The sequence below is a fragment of the Fusarium falciforme genome, chromosome 8 (assembly GCF_026873545.1).
Source record: "Fusarium falciforme chromosome 8, complete sequence".
NCBI classification, from domain to species: domain Eukaryota; kingdom Fungi; phylum Ascomycota; class Sordariomycetes; order Hypocreales; family Nectriaceae; genus Fusarium; species Fusarium falciforme.
Genome location: NC_070551.1, coordinates 1,674,244 through 1,691,444, shown reverse-complemented (window position 1 = coordinate 1,691,444; position 17,201 = coordinate 1,674,244). Strand labels below are relative to the sequence as shown.

At 53.5% G+C, this 17,201-nt stretch overlaps 4 protein-coding genes and 1 pseudogene across 5 annotated transcripts, besides 1 other annotated feature; 2 read left to right on the top strand and 3 right to left on the bottom strand.

Annotated features, from left to right (window-relative positions):
• Window positions 1-9: 9 nt before the first annotated feature.
• NCS54_01035800 (Conserved oligomeric Golgi complex subunit 1) lies at window positions 10-2,430 on the bottom strand (the record flags this gene model as incomplete). Its single annotated transcript, XM_053155669.1, has 1 exon — window positions 10-2,430. One exon carries the CDS (start codon window positions 2,428-2,430, stop codon window positions 10-12), a length of 2,421 nt encoding a protein of 806 aa, XP_053011644.1.
• A 338-nt stretch (window positions 2,431-2,768) lies between these two features.
• On the bottom strand, window positions 2,769-4,613 carry NCS54_01035700 (Sas10 domain-containing protein; the record flags this gene model as incomplete). Its single annotated transcript, XM_053155668.1, has 1 exon — window positions 2,769-4,613. The coding sequence occupies one exon, from the start codon at window positions 4,611-4,613 to the stop codon at window positions 2,769-2,771; it is 1,845 nt and encodes a 614-aa protein (XP_053011643.1).
• A 1,736-nt stretch (window positions 4,614-6,349) lies between these two features.
• NCS54_01035600 lies at window positions 6,350-9,348 on the top strand (annotated as a pseudogene). Its single transcript has 7 exons — window positions 6,350-6,599; window positions 6,658-7,043; window positions 7,122-8,252; window positions 8,306-8,638; window positions 8,691-9,065; window positions 9,118-9,228; window positions 9,298-9,348.
• Window positions 6,350-9,348: a sequence feature.
• Window positions 9,349-11,583: 2,235 nt separating this feature from the next.
• NCS54_01035500 (4-aminobutyrate aminotransferase) lies at window positions 11,584-13,163 on the top strand (the record flags this gene model as incomplete). Its single annotated transcript, XM_053155667.1, has 2 exons — window positions 11,584-11,891; window positions 11,957-13,163. The coding sequence occupies 2 exons, from the start codon at window positions 11,584-11,586 to the stop codon at window positions 13,161-13,163; spliced, it is 1,515 nt and encodes a 504-aa protein (XP_053011642.1).
• Window positions 13,164-13,869: 706 nt separating this feature from the next.
• Window positions 13,870-14,951, bottom strand: NCS54_01035400 (Hypothetical protein; the record flags this gene model as incomplete). Its single annotated transcript, XM_053155666.1, has 4 exons — window positions 13,870-14,055; window positions 14,105-14,703; window positions 14,754-14,868; window positions 14,922-14,951. The coding sequence occupies 4 exons, from the start codon at window positions 14,949-14,951 to the stop codon at window positions 13,870-13,872; spliced, it is 930 nt and encodes a 309-aa protein (XP_053011641.1).
• Window positions 14,952-17,201: the final 2,250 nt, after the last annotated feature.

Below are 17,201 nucleotides of genomic sequence, written 5' to 3'. Positions count from 1 at the left end.
ATCTATATCCTATGCGAGCAGACCAAACAACAAATGGGTTCGTTGCCAAAATTCGTTGGCCGATTTGGTGAGCCGCTGTCGTGCTGCCTCATCGTCCAGCTTGGAATGTTCGTACATCTTGTTCTCAAGATCTTGGAGAGCGCTGCTTGTCTCCTCTATACTGCCAATGCATCGCTTTAGGAGAGCAATGTCAAAGAGCCACTGGGTAAAGAGGTCTGCCTTTTGCTCGTGGGTTAGGCCAGATGCTTGATCCTTGCTGACATCCTTGGTATCCTCCTCCTTCTCCGTTGCATCTTCCTCCTTTTCTTCCTCGTCATCGTCATCGTCATCATCATCGTCCTTAGCAGGCTCCTCCTTGGGTGTGTCCTTCTTAGATGAAACCTCTGCCAGGGCAGCATCCCACATCTCGCAGAGCCGCTGACTCAAATGCTTCTTGAGAGCAGACGTGGCGGCCTTGGTCCACAGATCCACGCCCTCCTCCGACATGGCCAACGACAACGATCGAAGAAACTGGAAGAGTTCTGGCGACGGCTGGTTAGGCAAGGCCGGCTCCCCTTCCCAGAGTGGACGCCCAACCACAACCCGTTGGGAGACCCCATGGGCAGAGAACTCATCTAGTGCAGGAGAGGACACTGCCGCTGAGATCTTTTCATGGAGTGAAGGCACAATGGACAATCCAAAGGTCTTGATCGACGGGCGTTGTGGCAGCTGATGGCGGATGTCTCTGAGAACACGGAGGAAGTACATGGCCACCTTACCGTTCCGCGCCGACCCGGCCCGTTCGTCCCAGAGCTTCTGGATCTGGTCCTCGAGCTCCTTGAATGATCTGTCCAGAGTTGTGTCGAGCTTCTCCTGCAGCATCTGTGGGTCATCTTTGCTGAGCAGCTTCTGCCTGGATTCGATCGTCTCCTCGTCCTCAATCTCGTCATAGTCATTGTCCCAGCGCTGCCTCCTGAGCTGCTCCACGACATCCTTGACGTCGTCTATCACATGGTACCATGACTTGTAGCAATGCGCCGCCTTGGATACGGCGTCGTTTCGGCCATAGAGTCGGGACACAACCTCCTGAACAAAAGGCGCGGCACCGCCTGCGAGAGCTGCGTCGTAACCTTCCTCGTCCCAGATACTAACGTGCTCATCTGTGATGCCGTCTTTCCATCGTCCCAGAGCTGCAGAAACCTCAGACCCGACTAGACGGAGCTTGCTGACCTTGTTGTCAAGCACAGCCAACATGCGTGCGTTGATGGCATCGCGCAGGGCATCTTGCATCTCGGACGGGTCAATGCCTCGTGCCTTTGCGCCATCTCGGATCCAAAGTTCCAAAACATTTGTTCGCAGTTCCATGATCATCTTGAACTCCGACATTGTGTCCAAGGTCTTCTTGAGCCCATCAAGCAACACCTCGGACCCCTTCTCGGACCAGGCCGATAACATATCTCGGGCATGGCTGCCATCAAGATCGTCGTGCCGAATGTAAGGTGTGAAGTATTGGATTTCTTCGCCACACCAGCGCTCGTAGACGTCCAACCGTAGACCCTCAAGTCGCTTCAGACTGGGATCAGCCAAGAGAGGATTGTTCTTGAGCCCAGCCAAGGCCAATGAGAGCCTTCCTGGTACCAGAGCCTGGACATCCAATAGTGTCCTGGAGTAGAGCTTGAGGCTCTGAATGACATCGTCGGCGCTTCTCTTGCGGTTACTCTCCTCCACCTGGAATGAAAGCGCCATGGCCTCGCCTCTCACATGGAGGAAATGCCGTAGCACATCTCTTGCTCCAGAGCTGGTTGCCAGGCTATAGGCGCAGAGCGCTTTCTGCACATCCTCCCTTTCTGTCTCATCACCCGCCCTTTCGAAGACCTTTTCAACGTTTCTCAGGAGTCTTCGTCGTAGCTTGCTGATGGATGCCTTGGCTGTCTCGATAGCACGAAGACTGCTCGCGTCGGTTGCATCTTCCGAAAGATTCTTGATCAAAAGCCGACTGAGAACGAGAACCTTGGTTGATAGCACTAGTCTATCTCCCTTCTTGACGTTGTCACCAAACCCGCCTCCACCCTTCAGTATTCGCCCAACAACCAGGACGCAGGCGTCAAGCAGACGCAGTCGCGCAGCAATGGACGCTTCTGAATTGTTCTCCCTCGCCACAAACTTGGAAAGCCCTGTTGCTTTGGCACCGATTATAGCTCTCCCGCAACGACCACCCATCTTGCCTAGCAGCTCCTGGACGACATCGTTGTCATCACGCATGTGGACGATGGTGTCGGCCGTGCCTAGGAGTTCGCGGTACGAGCTTCCGACCTGCGTACGCAGACGGGTAGACTTCTCTTCGATAGCGACATGGAGGCTCTTGTGAATAGCGCGGATCTGGGGGAGGGTGTGGTTCGTCGAGAAGATCTGGGAGGTCGAGGTGAGCTTGGAAGGGTCGAGGTCGGCCATTTTCGGTTCGTAGCTCGCGAGAGCGGTAATGATGGAATCGCTCTGTGTTACCTGTTTGCAGGCATCGAGTAGGGGTTGCTCGCACTAGTTAGTGCCAAGTTGCTGTGGGCGAAGGTGGGATGTTGCAGGTTGCTAAAGGGAAGCTCACCATCAAGCAACGCAGCTGCAACGTGGAGTTTGGCGGGGCCGACTACGCACCCACACCCGGCCCGCCCTCGATAATCAGGGGCAGGGACTTACACGACAACTTCTCCATCCATATCACAGGAACAATCAAGTATTTGTGAAACAAGACCCAATAATTAACGCTATTAACAAATTTTCCAATGCATTCAAATCTATAGTCTTGTGCTCTTGATAACCGCCGTGTTGATACCCGACAGCTCTCCCTGGTATCCTCCCTTGGGCTCGCCACCTTGCCAGATGGGTTTCATGCTCTTGAGCTTCTTCTGCTTGGCCTCGTACTGCTTGCGCTTCTTGACTCTGGGGTTCCTGACGTCCTTGCTGCGCTTTGGTGCCAATCCCTTGTTCTTCTCGATGGCATACGTGATCTTGCGCTTGCCGTCCTCGCCAATCTCCTCGGTCTCTACTACCCGGTCTGCCTTGCTGGCCGCAGCATATGCAGCATAACGCTCGGCCTTCTCCTCCTTGTTCTTCTTGGACTTGTGCGCTACCATGTCGTAGTACTCATCCTCATCGTCGCGAACAGCCTTGGCAGTGGTAGCATCCTCATCGTCGCTGTTGTCATCCAGGTCTGCACCTATCTTGGAGTTCTTCTGTCCACGCTTCTCCGCCTCGGCATTGAGACGTGCTTGACGATCTCGAAGACGCTCGCGATGAGGAATATCCATATCACCACCAGCATCCCTGCCAGCGCCGGCTCGCTTGTTCGCCTTCTGCACAATCTGAGAGGTGTAGAACTTGAGACTCTTCTTGCGGGCGGCCTTGTCGGCAGCTGTCCGCTCGTCAAGGGCATCCTCCTCTCCAAAGTCCGAGTTGTCGTCATTCTTGTCCTCGACCTCGGCCTTCTTCTGTTTCTTGGACTTCTTGCCAGGAAGAGGCAGGTCGTACAGATCAGCAACCGCTGCCTCTCCAGCCTTGGCCTTCTCGAGCTTCTTTGCCAACTTTTCAGCAGCGGCCTTTTCTTGCTTCGATGTCTTCTTGCTCTTCTTTGGCTTCTTGGTAGCCTCATCATTGATGCTCTGCAAGAAACCTTCCTCAGCGATTTCTGAAATGACATCGTCCTCGATAGTCTTGGTGGACTTCATGTCCTTGACTCTCTGCCAAGCCTCGCGGCAGCTGATCAGCGTCTCCATGACCTCGTGGTCCCGTAGCTCTGCAGGGTCCAGTGTTTTCTGCGCCTTGGAGGCATCCCTTGCTGGGGATGTCAAGATGGCAAAATAGCTGGCCAGAGCGGCGACATAGCACCCGAGAACCCAGTATTTGATTGCCTCGAGCGATTGCCCTGACAAACCCTGAGCTGCCTTTTGAAGCTCCAACAACGCAGGTTGAAGCGTTTGGAACTCCTTGACGAGATGTTCGAACTCGGGGTAGCGGTTCTTGAGCAGGGTATATCGCTCCTCGGGGCCCATGTCATCCGTAACCTCGACCTCCTTGAGGACTTCAGTGACAGTTTCTTCGCCGCCATCTGCTTCTGCGCCCTCAGCTAGCCATTCGTCGCCATCGAAGATAAAGTCCTCCTCGGCCATCTTGGAGAGCTTCTTCTGCTGAAGTCGCTTAGCCTCGACCTCTTCCTCGAGGGCGTCGGCCTCGGTCTCGATGTTGTCGGCATTGTAGTATTCGTTTTTCGAAGAGCCCCACCAACCAGAGTCTCCCTCTTCTCCATCTTGGCTTCCCTCTTCTTCTTCTTCCTCAGAGGCCGCGCCCTTGGAGGCAGACCCCTTGGTTTTGCGTGGTCGCTCATCGTCGTCGTCTTCCGAGTCCTCATAGCCTAAGATCTCCTCGTCGGACAACTCAATGTCTTCGTCATCGTCTTGTTTTCTTCGGCGCTTCGAGTTGGGTCCATCCTCCAGCAGAATCTGATCTCGGTTCATGAAGTATTCGTCCTCGGAGTCGGCAACATCTTCGAAGGTGGTGATAGGACCAAGGCGCGCATCGGCAGCGTCAAGCTCCTTGGGCCCAGAGGGCGCATCGCTTTGTCTCGACTTTCTCTTCTTGGCCATTGTGGCGAAACGCCTACAAAAGGCAACTTTGGTCAAGAGGTTGAGGGATAAGAAAGAAATTGATGCTCCGGTTTCGACCAATTCAGCCGCCGTCGCAGTCGTCGCAGCACTTTTTCCGTTTGGAAATTTTTAGTCTCACGATAAGATAAGGTTAGCATCACTAGCCACGATGTCCCTGTCTTGCATCAGCCACAACTTGCGGCAGGAAATGTGGCACGTGATACCCGCGTTCCAGGGACAAGCCTCCACCTAACCGAGAGCGGAGGAGTCAGAGCTCAGATGACCCCTAACCGTGCGGCGATGTCTCGGAGAGAGAGAGTCAACTGTACATACGCAGCGCCCCGCTCACCTTGGGCAAATGTAATGGAGCGAGAGCCGTCGTTGAAGATGAGGCAATGTATTCCCTACCTATGAAGTACGATGTCTTACATGGTATACCTTGAATTGGACGCCACCCGTCGTCCCTTCTGACTTCTGTCTGACCCCATCCCGCCCAAAACGCTACACAAGACCAGGGACGCGTGTAGGTGCGCTTATCAAGAACAAGATCGCGAGTCATGGGAGAGCAGAGGCATTTGACGTCAGATCGCCTTATTTCAGTGGAGATTGGGGATTCGAGTCGGCGCGGTGTTATCAACCAAGACATGCGGTCTCAACCCGGGAAGAGAGTCAAGACTGAGTCAAGAATTGAAGATCTGTCAACACTACGTCAATTGTCGCACAAGGAAAAAAAACGTGGTGCGTATGGATGTGTGCCTTGCAGTGGATTGAACGGTTGAGAACCTTCCTCTCTGGTCGGAGCTTGCCCGATAACCATTCCCGAGAGTGGAGGATTTGCGACCTCAGCTGCAACGGCGCATCAAGCGCCAAAATTACAGTGGAGGAGCCGTCAATTGGCTCCCAGCCAAAGAGCGTGCTGGGCAATGACGAAATACCCCCAGATTTGGCACCCGAGGTACTTTTGAGCCCAGCGAAGGTCTGCAGGAGGCCGATGTACTTTGAAGCCATGACATGGGCATGGGCATGGGGGTTGGTTTCATACCTGCCATTCATTCCCTTGTCTTTCTACTTTGCTTCATCACATCTCCCTTTGAATTCTTCATCGGCGTTCCTCTCCCTCCTCGACCTCGTTGAAGAGTGTCTGAGAGACCTCTTTTGCCCTACAAGGTGCGACAGACGGGCAACCGAGATCTCGCGTTGTATACCTTACCTAGAAGAGGACCGTTCAAAAGGCCCAAGACCACGGTCTTAGAGCTGTCCTCCTGAACCCTGTGGCTCTCGATAAACTCAACTCGGCCGAATCATCCCCGAGAAGGTTGCCATCTACAGACGGGCACAGAACCGTTACAAACCTTCGTCGACGACACTTTTGGTGTACCTATTTATTCAACAACAATACATACAACTTCGCACTCTTTTCTTCGCCGATCTCCCCGTCTCTCCCTCCATCCTGCGATTCTCCCCGCGATCCCGATACCGAGCCACGCTTGGCGCCTCCACGCGCACACGCCCATTCAAGGTCACCTGGACCCTGACGGTGACGGTGTGCCAACTGACGAACCATCGAGACCCCAGCAAGACACTGGCGGGCGTCGAAAGGAAAGGCTTGGATCAGACTTTGCCCCTTCTCTCGGATTTTTCTTTCTTGTTCTGGTTTCTCTCTTTTATTGATCCGTCGGTGGTGCTGTTGTGTTGGGCTTTGTTTTTCTGGATCCCATCTTCGACGATAATTTAGGCTTACCACCGCGGGCGCCCTCCAACTTGGTCCCTTTCTCGCCATCATGGCAGAACGTGGGAGTGAAGGTTCTCAGCCGCCTTCTCCACGATCTGTTCGACGACCGCATCCTTTGAGTCGGAATCAATCTATGGGCGAGCCGGACGAACGATCACCACTTCTCACAACCTCGAGATCACGAATTCGCATCGCAGGACCAAGCTCGAGCCGGGGCCAAAATCCGTCTCTCTCCAGAGATCAGAGCTACACAGGTTCGCAGAAACACCATGTCACTGGTACTGAACTTGACTGACCGTCTTTCTATTCTAGGTGGATATCATGGTTCACGACATCACAGCCGACACCCTTCATGGGGCTCGAGAATAATACACGCCCTTTCAGATCGTCACGAGTCCTCCATGGCCGAGTCAAAAGGCACTATTTTCCCCGACGAGCGTGTGTGGTACGATCAATTCACCAGTACCGACTGGGTCCACGACGCCATTGCCGATTCATATCGTGTCAAGCAGCTGCGAAGTCGAAAGGATGTTTGGGGTCGGGTTCGCATCATATTCGACGGTGCCCAAGGCTGGATCCTGAGCGCTCTGAGCGGCTTTATTGTCGCCTTGATGGCTTACACGGTTGATGTTGCCGAATCATCCGTGTTTGACTTCAAGGATGGCTATTGTTCTCGAGCCTGGTATTTCAACAGGCAGGTATGTATTAACCTGGTGTTTGATCCTATGAGGAACACCAGCTTGCTTCGAGACCGACTAGGCTAACTTGAGATTCAGAGGTGCTGCCCGGATGGTGCCTGTGAAGATTGGACAACCTGGTCTTACACCCTGAGCTATCCTTTTGGAGACATCTGGAGCAGCTTCATCATCTACATGGTGTTTGTTCTCATTCTTGCGCTTCTTGCGTGCTGGATCACTCTCTGGACCAAGACGGTGGTGCCTTCGGCCTACCACCTAACGACTCTCGACGAGAACCTCGCTGCCGATAATCCACAGCAGACCTACGACGAACCCGCCGGCAGCGAATCTTCGACTCCTCGACAAGTTGCCGACTCGAAGCCGGAAAATCCGCCCATGATTTACTATTCTGCGGCGGGAAGTGGAGTGGCTGAAGTCCGTGTCATTCTGAGCGGTTTCGTTCTTCACGGGTTCCTCGGTGTCAGGACTCTCTTTATCAAGATGGTTGCCTTGATCCTTAGTGTTGCATCAGGGATGAGTCTTGGAAAGGAGGGCCCATACGTCCACATGGCTGCTTGTGTGGGCAACATTCTTTGTCGTATCTTTTCAAAATACGACCGGAACGACGGCAAGCGACGCGAGGTCATTTCGGCCGCTGCAGCTGCCGGTGTCGCTGTGGCTTTTGGTGCTCCCCTGGGAGGAGTTCTCTTCGGCCTGGAAGAAGTATCGTACTTTTTCCCGGCCAAGACGCTGTTCAGGACATTCTTCTGCTGCATCGTCGCAGCCTTGTCACTCAAATTCCTCAACCCATACGGCACCCACAAGATCGTTCTGTTCGAAGTGCGGTACCTCGTTGACTGGGAATATTTCGAGCTTGTCAGCTTCATCTTTGTAGGAATCATTGGCGGCGCCGTCGGAGCCTTCTTCATCAAGGCCTCCAAGTACTGGGCTCAGACCTTCCGACGAATCAAGGTGATCAAGAAGTTCCCACTCCTTGAAGTGTTTCTCGTGGCCTTGGTGACAGGTCTGATGAGCTACTGGAATGCCCTGACGAGGCTCCCTGTCGCCGAGCTTCTCCTGAACCTTGCCTCGCCATGCGATGGGTCAGACATTGACTGGGAAGAGCAAACTCTGTGCCCCAAGTCCATCGATGATATCCCCCCTATCCTTCTTCACCTGTTTGTGGCGCTCTTGATCAAAGGATTCTTGACAGTTATCACTTTTGGAATCGTAAGTCTTTGCATCGACCAGGCAGCTCAAGATCTCTCTAACACGCGTTTTAGAAAGTACCTGCTGGAATCTATGTCCCATCCATGGTTGTGGGAGGCTTGATGGGCAGAATTGTTGGTCACATTGTGCAATGGACTGTGCTCCGAGTCCCTGATTGGGGTGTCTGGGGCGATTGTGCATTCAGTCAGGACGGATCTTGCATCCAGCCTGGTGTGTATGGTCTCATTGCGGCCGGTGCTACAATGTGCGGCGTAACGAGATTGTCTGTGACACTGGCTGTCATTCTGTTCGAGCTCACCGGTAGCCTCGACTATGTGCTGCCATTCTCACTTGCCATTCTTGTGGCCAAGTGGACGGCAGATGCCATCGAGCCCAACAGTATCTATGTAAGTCTTGATTCCCGAGCGTGTGGGTCGGTGTAGTGACTGACTGTGATAGGACCTCCTCACGAGCATGAACTCGTACCCATTCCTTGATAACAAGCACAAGCCGATTTTCACGGAAGATCTCGCAGACATTGTTCCACGGATTCGACGAGAGCGTCTCATCGACATTACCAACTCGCCTTTGGTGCCTGCAACCAGCCTGCGAGTCAAGCTCGAGCTTCTGCACCGAGCTGGTGAGCTTGATGGAGGCTTGCCTATCGTGCGACATGGTATCCTGGTGGGCTTGATTCCTGTTCCCGATCTAGGATATGCGCTGGATCAGCTGGTGGAAGAAAGCACGGATCTTTGCTTGATGGACCGGATTCCCAGCATTGACGAGGACAACGACGTGTTCGATCCGACTGACTTTACGCCATACATTGATCCCGTGAGTCCTCTTCTGTTCGGTTTCACTTGACTGCTGCTAACATGACTGGAAGGCACCGGTTGCGCTCGATATTAAGTCGCCGATGGATTTGGTTTACGAATTGTTCTCCAAGTTGGGTCTTCGATACATATGTGTTCTGAAAGACGGCAAATACGCCGGAATGGTAGGTCTTACGCTATGAGCGGTACTCAGTAGTCATGATCATGCAATGGAGGCTGACAAGAAATCACAGACCCACAAGAAGACTTTTGTCAGGTATATGCGCGAGCATGGGAGCGAGTAACGAACCCTCTGTTGGAGCATCAGCGGTATTGTAAAGATGGAGACACGAAGGATTTGGGTATCGCCCTCTTGGTAATTATGAGATTCTACCAGAACCGAGCTCAGGCTTGGACCTTGGAGAGATGAAGGAGAAGATGATGATGGTTGGGCGCGAGTTTCCTCGGGTACTATTGGCATTGCATTGCATTGGCATCAACATTGGCGATGGCGTTGTCGTTTGAATTTGTCCCAGAAGCATCATTAGCAGGTTGAACTTTGCTTTTTACTGATTATTCGAGATGATTAACTGTTGACTTTCCTGGATATCATTGTCCGGCACGGGATGGGGCGTGACCAGGCCAGTGACTGATATCGGCATCGGTGTGGTCTCGCTTGGAATCAGGTTGCTCCAGTCAACAGACGAGAAACGACGAAAGCATCCATGGGTGCATGGCTGGCCTTGCTCACGAAGGAGCGAACGAAGCAATCTTTGTATACTAACTAGTCCAGTATGTCAGGTCAAGTGAGACGGCTAGCCACCTCAGACATGAACTCCACGGCCCCCCCGCCCCCCATCTCCCTCGACCTGCCGAAACGGGGAGGCTTCTGGACCGCCCTGATGTGCTACGCTACGCTACGTACCTTGCATGCTAATTATTGGAATCGATGGGCTTATCAAGTTGCCGATCTCCGTAGATACTACACACATTACAGCACGTCAACGCCCCCCGAGGAACTCTTGCAGCCGATAATGGTGGACGGCTCCGGGACCGGAACCGGCCCGGGGGTTGTGAATGACGGCCACCGGACCAGTTCGTGGGGTGTGAGGCTCCAACGGGGACACGGCGCATCTGGGTCCAGAACAATCCCTGCTGAGTGAGGATAACTAACCTACCAAAGAGGGCGAGTTCGCGGGTGGTGAAGCTCGGTGAATCGCCAGGATGGGAAATTTCGGCTAGTAGGCCAGTGTAGCAAGAGGGTGTTTTCCACGTAATAAAAAAAAAACGGCGTTCAAGCTCGGTAGAGTACCCCATCGTTGATATGGAGATACCCCGCGCCTTGACAACGTGAAAGTCCCATGCGATAGCGCGTCCCACAAACAGGAAGGCCAACCCGTGAGAGCTTCTCTAACGAGAATTCCCCAAATTCCCAAGTGGAGGGGAGGGCTAATTACCACATCTTTTTGAGTGCTGGAGGGAATGATTGGCCAGCTGCATCGGCAGATTGAGCCATGAGGGCAGGTTCACGGGCCTCACGGGTTTCGTTCGAATCTGGCATGAAATGGAGAGCAGGGCGAATGACGATGCCGGTACGTATCGGATGCACGGTGTGCTTGGTACTGTGGTTTGCCTTGCCTATCGAGATCTAGCTGGGGTGGATAAGGTGGCAGGGGGGGTTGTTATCACAGGGCGCCTTGATGTTGACATAGGGAAAGTCAATTGAGTTTGCAAAGGGACTCGAGTAGAACAACTGTTGCAGTTTCAAAGCTGGTTCGGCAATGCTTTGGGATGGCTTGAATTCTTTTCGGGACGTTGGAGATGGTTTGGGTGTAGAATCCAAAAAGAATCGAGGTGGAGGCCGAGGAAAAGGTGGGAGCTCACTGGTAGCTGAGCCAAGGTACTTTCCTCTAGAGGCAACTTGCTAACCTCACCCCTCTCTTTCCTGTTTCCTCCCATCCCATCGAGTCTCCCTCCTCCATCCTCCTTTGGCTACCCAACCCAACCCTCCCGCTCCGCTCGGTCAAGTCGCAGGCTGGAGCGATTGCGGGGAGACGTTGGTTTTAGTTTCGCTTCTGGCAGCCGCTAACGCCAGGTCTCGAGACGAGGCGGGAAGAAGTCATGACTGGATGGATCTTTTGGGGGACGGGAGGGGGGGAGACATCTGGAGGGGGCGGGAGGTGATTCCAGGGCTGGGCATGATATAAAAGGGCCAGTCAGTCTCCCTCCTGGTCCGTTTCCTCCCAATTGTCACGATACCTATCATTGAGTTTGTGCTTCAAGGGGCAGCAAGAGCGTCAGTTCAAGTAAGTTATCCTCTGCTCCTCTCTTGCTTTGTTATACTTTACTCTTCTCTCTGTACCTTGGTGATCCAATGTTGGCCTATCATGACGACACCTTCCCTCTTTACTATGGATCTCAAGTCTGCCACAAGTTGCTAACAGCCCGCCTCTTCCTTGTAGTAGACCAATCCTCACCTTCAACACTCTCGAACCGCTCTATCCATCCAAGCCCCCTCCAAACAGTCAAACATCATCGTCATGTCGGCCCTCCGCGCTGGCGTGGCCGCCCGGCCCGCTGCCCTCTCCGCCTCCCGCGTCGCTGCCCGCCGCTCTTTTGCTACCTCGCGAAACATGCGAATGGCTGCCGCCGCCTCCGAGAAGTCCCTATTCCCTGGCGAGCCCGAGGCTCCCACCGTCAAGACTGCCATTCCCGGCCCCAAGACCAAGCAGCACATTGAGGAGCTCACTCAGGTCTTTGATACCCGCAGCATGAACATGCTTGCCGACTACACCAAGAGCAAGGGTAACTACATTGCTGACCCTGACGGCAACGTACTTCTCGACGTGTAAGAGCTCCCTATTGCGTTTGACGACCAATTGGCATTGAACAATGAGACTAACACGCACAAAGCTTCGCTCAGATTGCCTCCATCGCCATCGGTTACAACAACCCCGCCCTCATCAAGGCTGCTTCCAGCCCCGAGATGGTCAGCGCCATTGTGAACCGTCCCGCCCTCGGCGCTTTCCCTTCGCATGACTGGGCCGATCTTCTCAAGTCCAGTCTCCTCACCGTTGCTCCTCGCGGCCTGGACCATGTCTTCACAGCCATGACTGGTTCCGACGCCAACGAGACAGCCTACAAGGCCGCCTTCATGTACCGCCGACAGCAGGAGCGCGGTGGCCCCGATGTTGAGTTCACTCAGCAAGAGCTGGAGAGTGCCATGCTCAACCAGGCCCCTGGTGCCCCCGAGCTCTCTATCCTCTCTTTCAAGACTGGCTTCCACGGCCGCTTGTTCGGTTCGCTCTCGACTACCCGCTCCAAGGCCGTTCACAAGATCGACATTCCCGCCTTTGACTGGCCCCAGGCCACCTTCCCCAAGCTCAAGTATCCTCTAGAGGACAACGTCGAGGAGAACCGCAAGATTGAGCAGGCCAGTCTTGACGAGGTCGAGCACCTTATCAAGAACTACCGTCTGCCTCCTTGTGCCGTTGTTGTCGAGCCCGTTCAGAGTGAGGGTGGTGACAACCACGCCTCGCCCGACTTCTTCCGGAAGCTTCGCGCCCTGACCAAGAAGCACAACATCCTCTTGATCGTGGACGAGGTTCAGACCGGTGTCGGTGCCACCGGCAAGTTCTGGGCTCATGAGCACTGGAACCTCGAGACCCCTCCTGATATCGTGACCTTCTCCAAGAAGGCTCAGGCTGCCGGTTTCTACTATGGTGATGCCGCCATCCGTCCCAACAAGCCTTACCGTCAGTTCAACACCTGGATGGGTGATCCTTCGCGAGCCATCCTCTTCAAGGCCATTGTCGACGAGATCAACCGACTCGACCTCGTCAACCACACCGCTCGCGTTGGTGACTACCTCTACGGCGAGCTTGAGGGTCTTTCCCGCAAGTATCCTGGCCAGTTCCAGAACCTCCGTGGCAAGGGCCAGGGCACCTTCATTGCCTTTGACAACCCTAAGCGGGATCAGTTCCTCGCCAAGTCCAAGGCCCTCGGTGTCAACATCGGTGGCAGCGGTACTGATGCTATCCGCCTGCGCCCCATGCTCATCTTCCAGCAGAAGCACGCCGACATTCTCCTCGACACTGTTGAGAAGATTGCCAAGGAGTAAATGACAAGCTGCAAGGCAATATAATGATCACGGTCGCATATACATATTGGAGTCAAGGGCTGGCTCAGGGGAGCCAGATTGGGTTATCACTCGACCGAGGGCTAGAGACTCGGTATCTGTCGCATCTATATTCCGCGAATGTTTGGTGATGTGTGCGTGCGTTGTGTTGAAAAAAGCTTGATGGGATGATTTATGGCTAAAGACAAAGGAGTTTAATACAAATTGGCTAAAGCGTGCTGCCTTTTATCTGCCCTTGTGATTATGTCTTTGTTCCTGTGGCTTTGCTTCCTCGATTGGCTCATCTTATCGCTTGAGAATTAACAATAGATTCCATGACGACAATATTCCAGCAGTAGAGAATTCAATGCATAGTTTAAAAGAAATCATTACATATTCGTACAGTCTCTAAAGGGTCATGTCTAGCTTTGGAGACATGAGCACATCCTCTTCCATAACCGCGCTCTCTAATGCCTAACGCGGCATTCTCCCTCGCAATGTTCTTACAAAGTATAACAGCAATAATCCTCTATCGTAGTCCCAAATACAGCACTGCGGCAATGAAGCCGGTACTATAAAAACGTGGCTAGCCAGCTAGTCCATGTAAAGAAGTATAGAAGCAAAGCCGTGTAGTCCATCTAGAACTTAGGGGTAGGTGAGACAACCTGGTCTCAGGTATTCGTCGTAATCTCATTTCGTAGCTGTTTCCCTATTTCGAACTCGCCCTCTCTGACGATGCCCGAGATCGACGAGACTTCCCAGCAGTGGCACGGTCGTCGCCTCTGGGCTGAAGTCTGAACCCCGGTGAGACATCTTCGTCAGTGACTCGCTGCACCCCACTAAGGGATCGAGGTCGAAGAGGTGAGGGCTCTGCCAATCTCTGGATCATGGGGCCCTGAAGGTATTAGTTTCATTCGAAAGCGTGGACATGTTTCTTGGCTCACCTGGAGGCCATTTTCAAGCCCAAGGAGCTGTCTTCGCGCATTTCGACGAGCCACAGCTGGGCGTGGGTTGGTAGAAATAGGAGGATAGTAAGATGTTGCGGCTGGCCCGACATTTGGCTGTTGGACATGAGGGACTTGGCTTGAGGGTGGAACAGCCCCTTGATGGGGAACTTCGCGATATACTTTGGGGAGAATTGCGCGAGGGGCAGGGCCGTTTGCCGGTTGCAACTGTCTGGGTTGCTCTCGTCGTGGCTCCTCGGAAGGCTTTGGTGCGATGTGTCGTAGAATAGCGGGCTGGTGACCAGCTGCCTCCCTACCTGCATATAATGGGCGACCTCTCTTCCTCTTCGGCAGCGGCGCGGTTGGCTGAGACGAGGGAGACTCGCGAGATTCAGTCGACGAAGGGCGTGGTAGGATCGGTACATGTCTCGAGGGTACAGAAGGCCGGGGAAGAGGAGGAAGCTCTTGAGAACTTGTCGAAGCGGCCTCCTTGCCACTCTGGCTGTCTGGCTCTTCTTTGTACGTCACCTTGCGCTTTCTGCCACGCGGTTTAATATCTAAACCATCGACAGCTCGCATGCAATCAACCATGGGGCGGCCTTGAAGTAAATCAGTATAAAGATAAGAGAGTACAAATAGATGCGCATACCTCCTGGAAGCTGCATTCGCATCCAGTTGGGCTCGATACGGTTAGATTTAATAAATCTTCCGAGAATCTTCACATCCAGCTGGCTGTTCTTGATTATCTCCGTGAGAAGCAGTCGCTTTGAAAACACTATGTCAGCGACCCTAGAACCTATAAAGGGTAATAACATACCTTCTCCTCCTCGGTGAACGGCTCCATCATTCCTATCAGCTCAACTCAAAGAGGAAGAAAATACTAAGAGCAAATAACTCTTCGGGTTTCAAAAACTCGCTGTTCAAGAGTGTGCCCAACAAAATGTCTAGCAGAAATGAGAGCTCATCACAGTCACGACCTTGGTGCTTGGTACGATTGCTGAAAGGGCTTCGCTAACGACTGTGTTGAAAGAAAGTCCAACGTTGAGGTGCCAACAAGTCTCGAGCCGCGGCGAATCCAACGTCGAAGGCCTGTCCCACGCTCGATCTCGGAATGTGGTCTGTTAAGGAAACCTAGAGAACCGGCTCAACCGTTCCCTGCGGCAGTATCGATAGCGATGGGTTCCAAGTAGTAGCGAAAGGGAAAAGAAGCGAAGGACACCGCGTCGCTCGCACAAGCCGAACCTGAAGTACAAGATCCTACAGAGTCCGAGCCAGTAACCTTGCCACAGCAGCTTGTGGCGCACGTATGAGCGAGGGGAATCTTGCTGGTTCTTGGTTGAGAGTCTCCTAGTCGATGTCGCGCAAAAGGATTCCGATATTCACTCTCCAAGTAAAGACGAGAATCGGTAACGAGTGTAGCCTGGGACACGCAGATCGAGGCGTTGAAAGATGAGCCCGGCTGTGGTTTGCGACTGTGAATGAGGAGGCAAGAGAGATGTCTGGTGAATGGCACTCGAGATGTAAACGAGATCATTCACTCAAGAGAGTGATGGTTGGGACGAAAAACGCGTTCATGTTTGCCTGTACCAAGGAAAATATAGCTGATCCGCTGATGCTGATGACAGCTGCCAGGCAGGTGGCAGATCAGCCAAAGCGCACACCCTCGGGCAGTGTCAGACCAGAGCAAACCTCCACTGCAAGAGACAGAGGGCGCACAGGAGGGACCGCGACCGAGATGAGCTAGGTCCCTCAGAGCCACCAAGGCGCTGGCTGGTTGCCATGCGGTTCGCAGGCTCCCAATGGTGTGCATCAGCTGCAAGCTATACCGGTACAGCCTCAGCACGGGAGCGGCCGAGAGGGCGATGCACAAGATGCGATCCAGCAATCGCGTCAGGGGATCAGGGGCTCGTTGATCGAGTGTGGGTGTGTCCCGTCGTACAGGTCAAGCCTGTTCCAGGGTTTGGCAATCCTTTTGACCTCTGGCGCATCAGTTGGGTCGTTAAGTGTCGTTATCAGTCATGGCCATATTCGAAAGCCGGGGCCAAACAAGGAAGTTGATCAAGCACATGTCTCGATATCATTGCCCGTGAGCCCTGTTCTGTCTCACTCCAGAGACTCCAATTTGCCGTGCAGCTTGGTTGCTGCTTGTCCATGACCCCACGATCCATGGGTTGCCTCAATAAGAGCCAAGGCACCGCAGCTTGCAGCCACCCTCCTTTTTGATCAACCCATCTGGGTGCTGTAAGATGGAGTGAAGTGCGGTAGCCGCGGATGCATCAGGACGGGTCTTGTCGGCCTCGGTGGCCAATCCCACTAAAACTTGAGAGCGCCTGACTCGACTTGTCGAGGTGTCGTTGACCCAACCTCATCTGTTTCTTCTCACATGTCCAGGCTCATGTCCATGCCTCGTGTTCACGAGCTCAGCCCATCGACGCACATTGCATGGATCTCGCTTTCGTCATTGGTCTTTTACGCATGCGGCTGCACTATGACCAAACGCAGGCCTGGCGATACCGTATTTGTTCTCGGTGCCCACCAACGATGTGGCTCAAGCTGTGCAAGGTCAGCGGCTGTTCCCTTTCTGTAGGCTTGGGTTGGGCAAGGGGCTGTTGGTGCAACAAGGGGAGACGGACAAAGACTGCGAGTGGCTTGGCTTATTGGCCATGGACTTTTTTCTTCACTCTCCATTTTCTTGTTTCCTCTTCTCTTCTCGGTGGAGGCCTTTTCAGCGGAAATCGTGCGCCATGAGTGACTGGTCACTGAATCATATTGGCTTGCGAATCAGGCTGGCAACAGAGTCGACTTGTCGCATTTGGTGGCCAGGGCACTGTCCATGGGTTCGTCAAGGGTCCATTCAGGTCAGATACAGATGGAGCACAAGCGTTGAGGCAGGATTTGTCGTGATACCTGGGCACATTTTTGTTGTTTTTAGGAGCAGGAAAATCAAACACGCAAAAATGAAGTCAACTTAGACTCGAGCGTACTTGCCCTTTTATAATCAAGTCCCGCCACGGCGTTGCGCCTTCCTTTTGAGACGCCGGGGATGTTGCAGGCATGCACAATGAGCTGGCAGTTGCTAACTGGGGCCCACTCATGA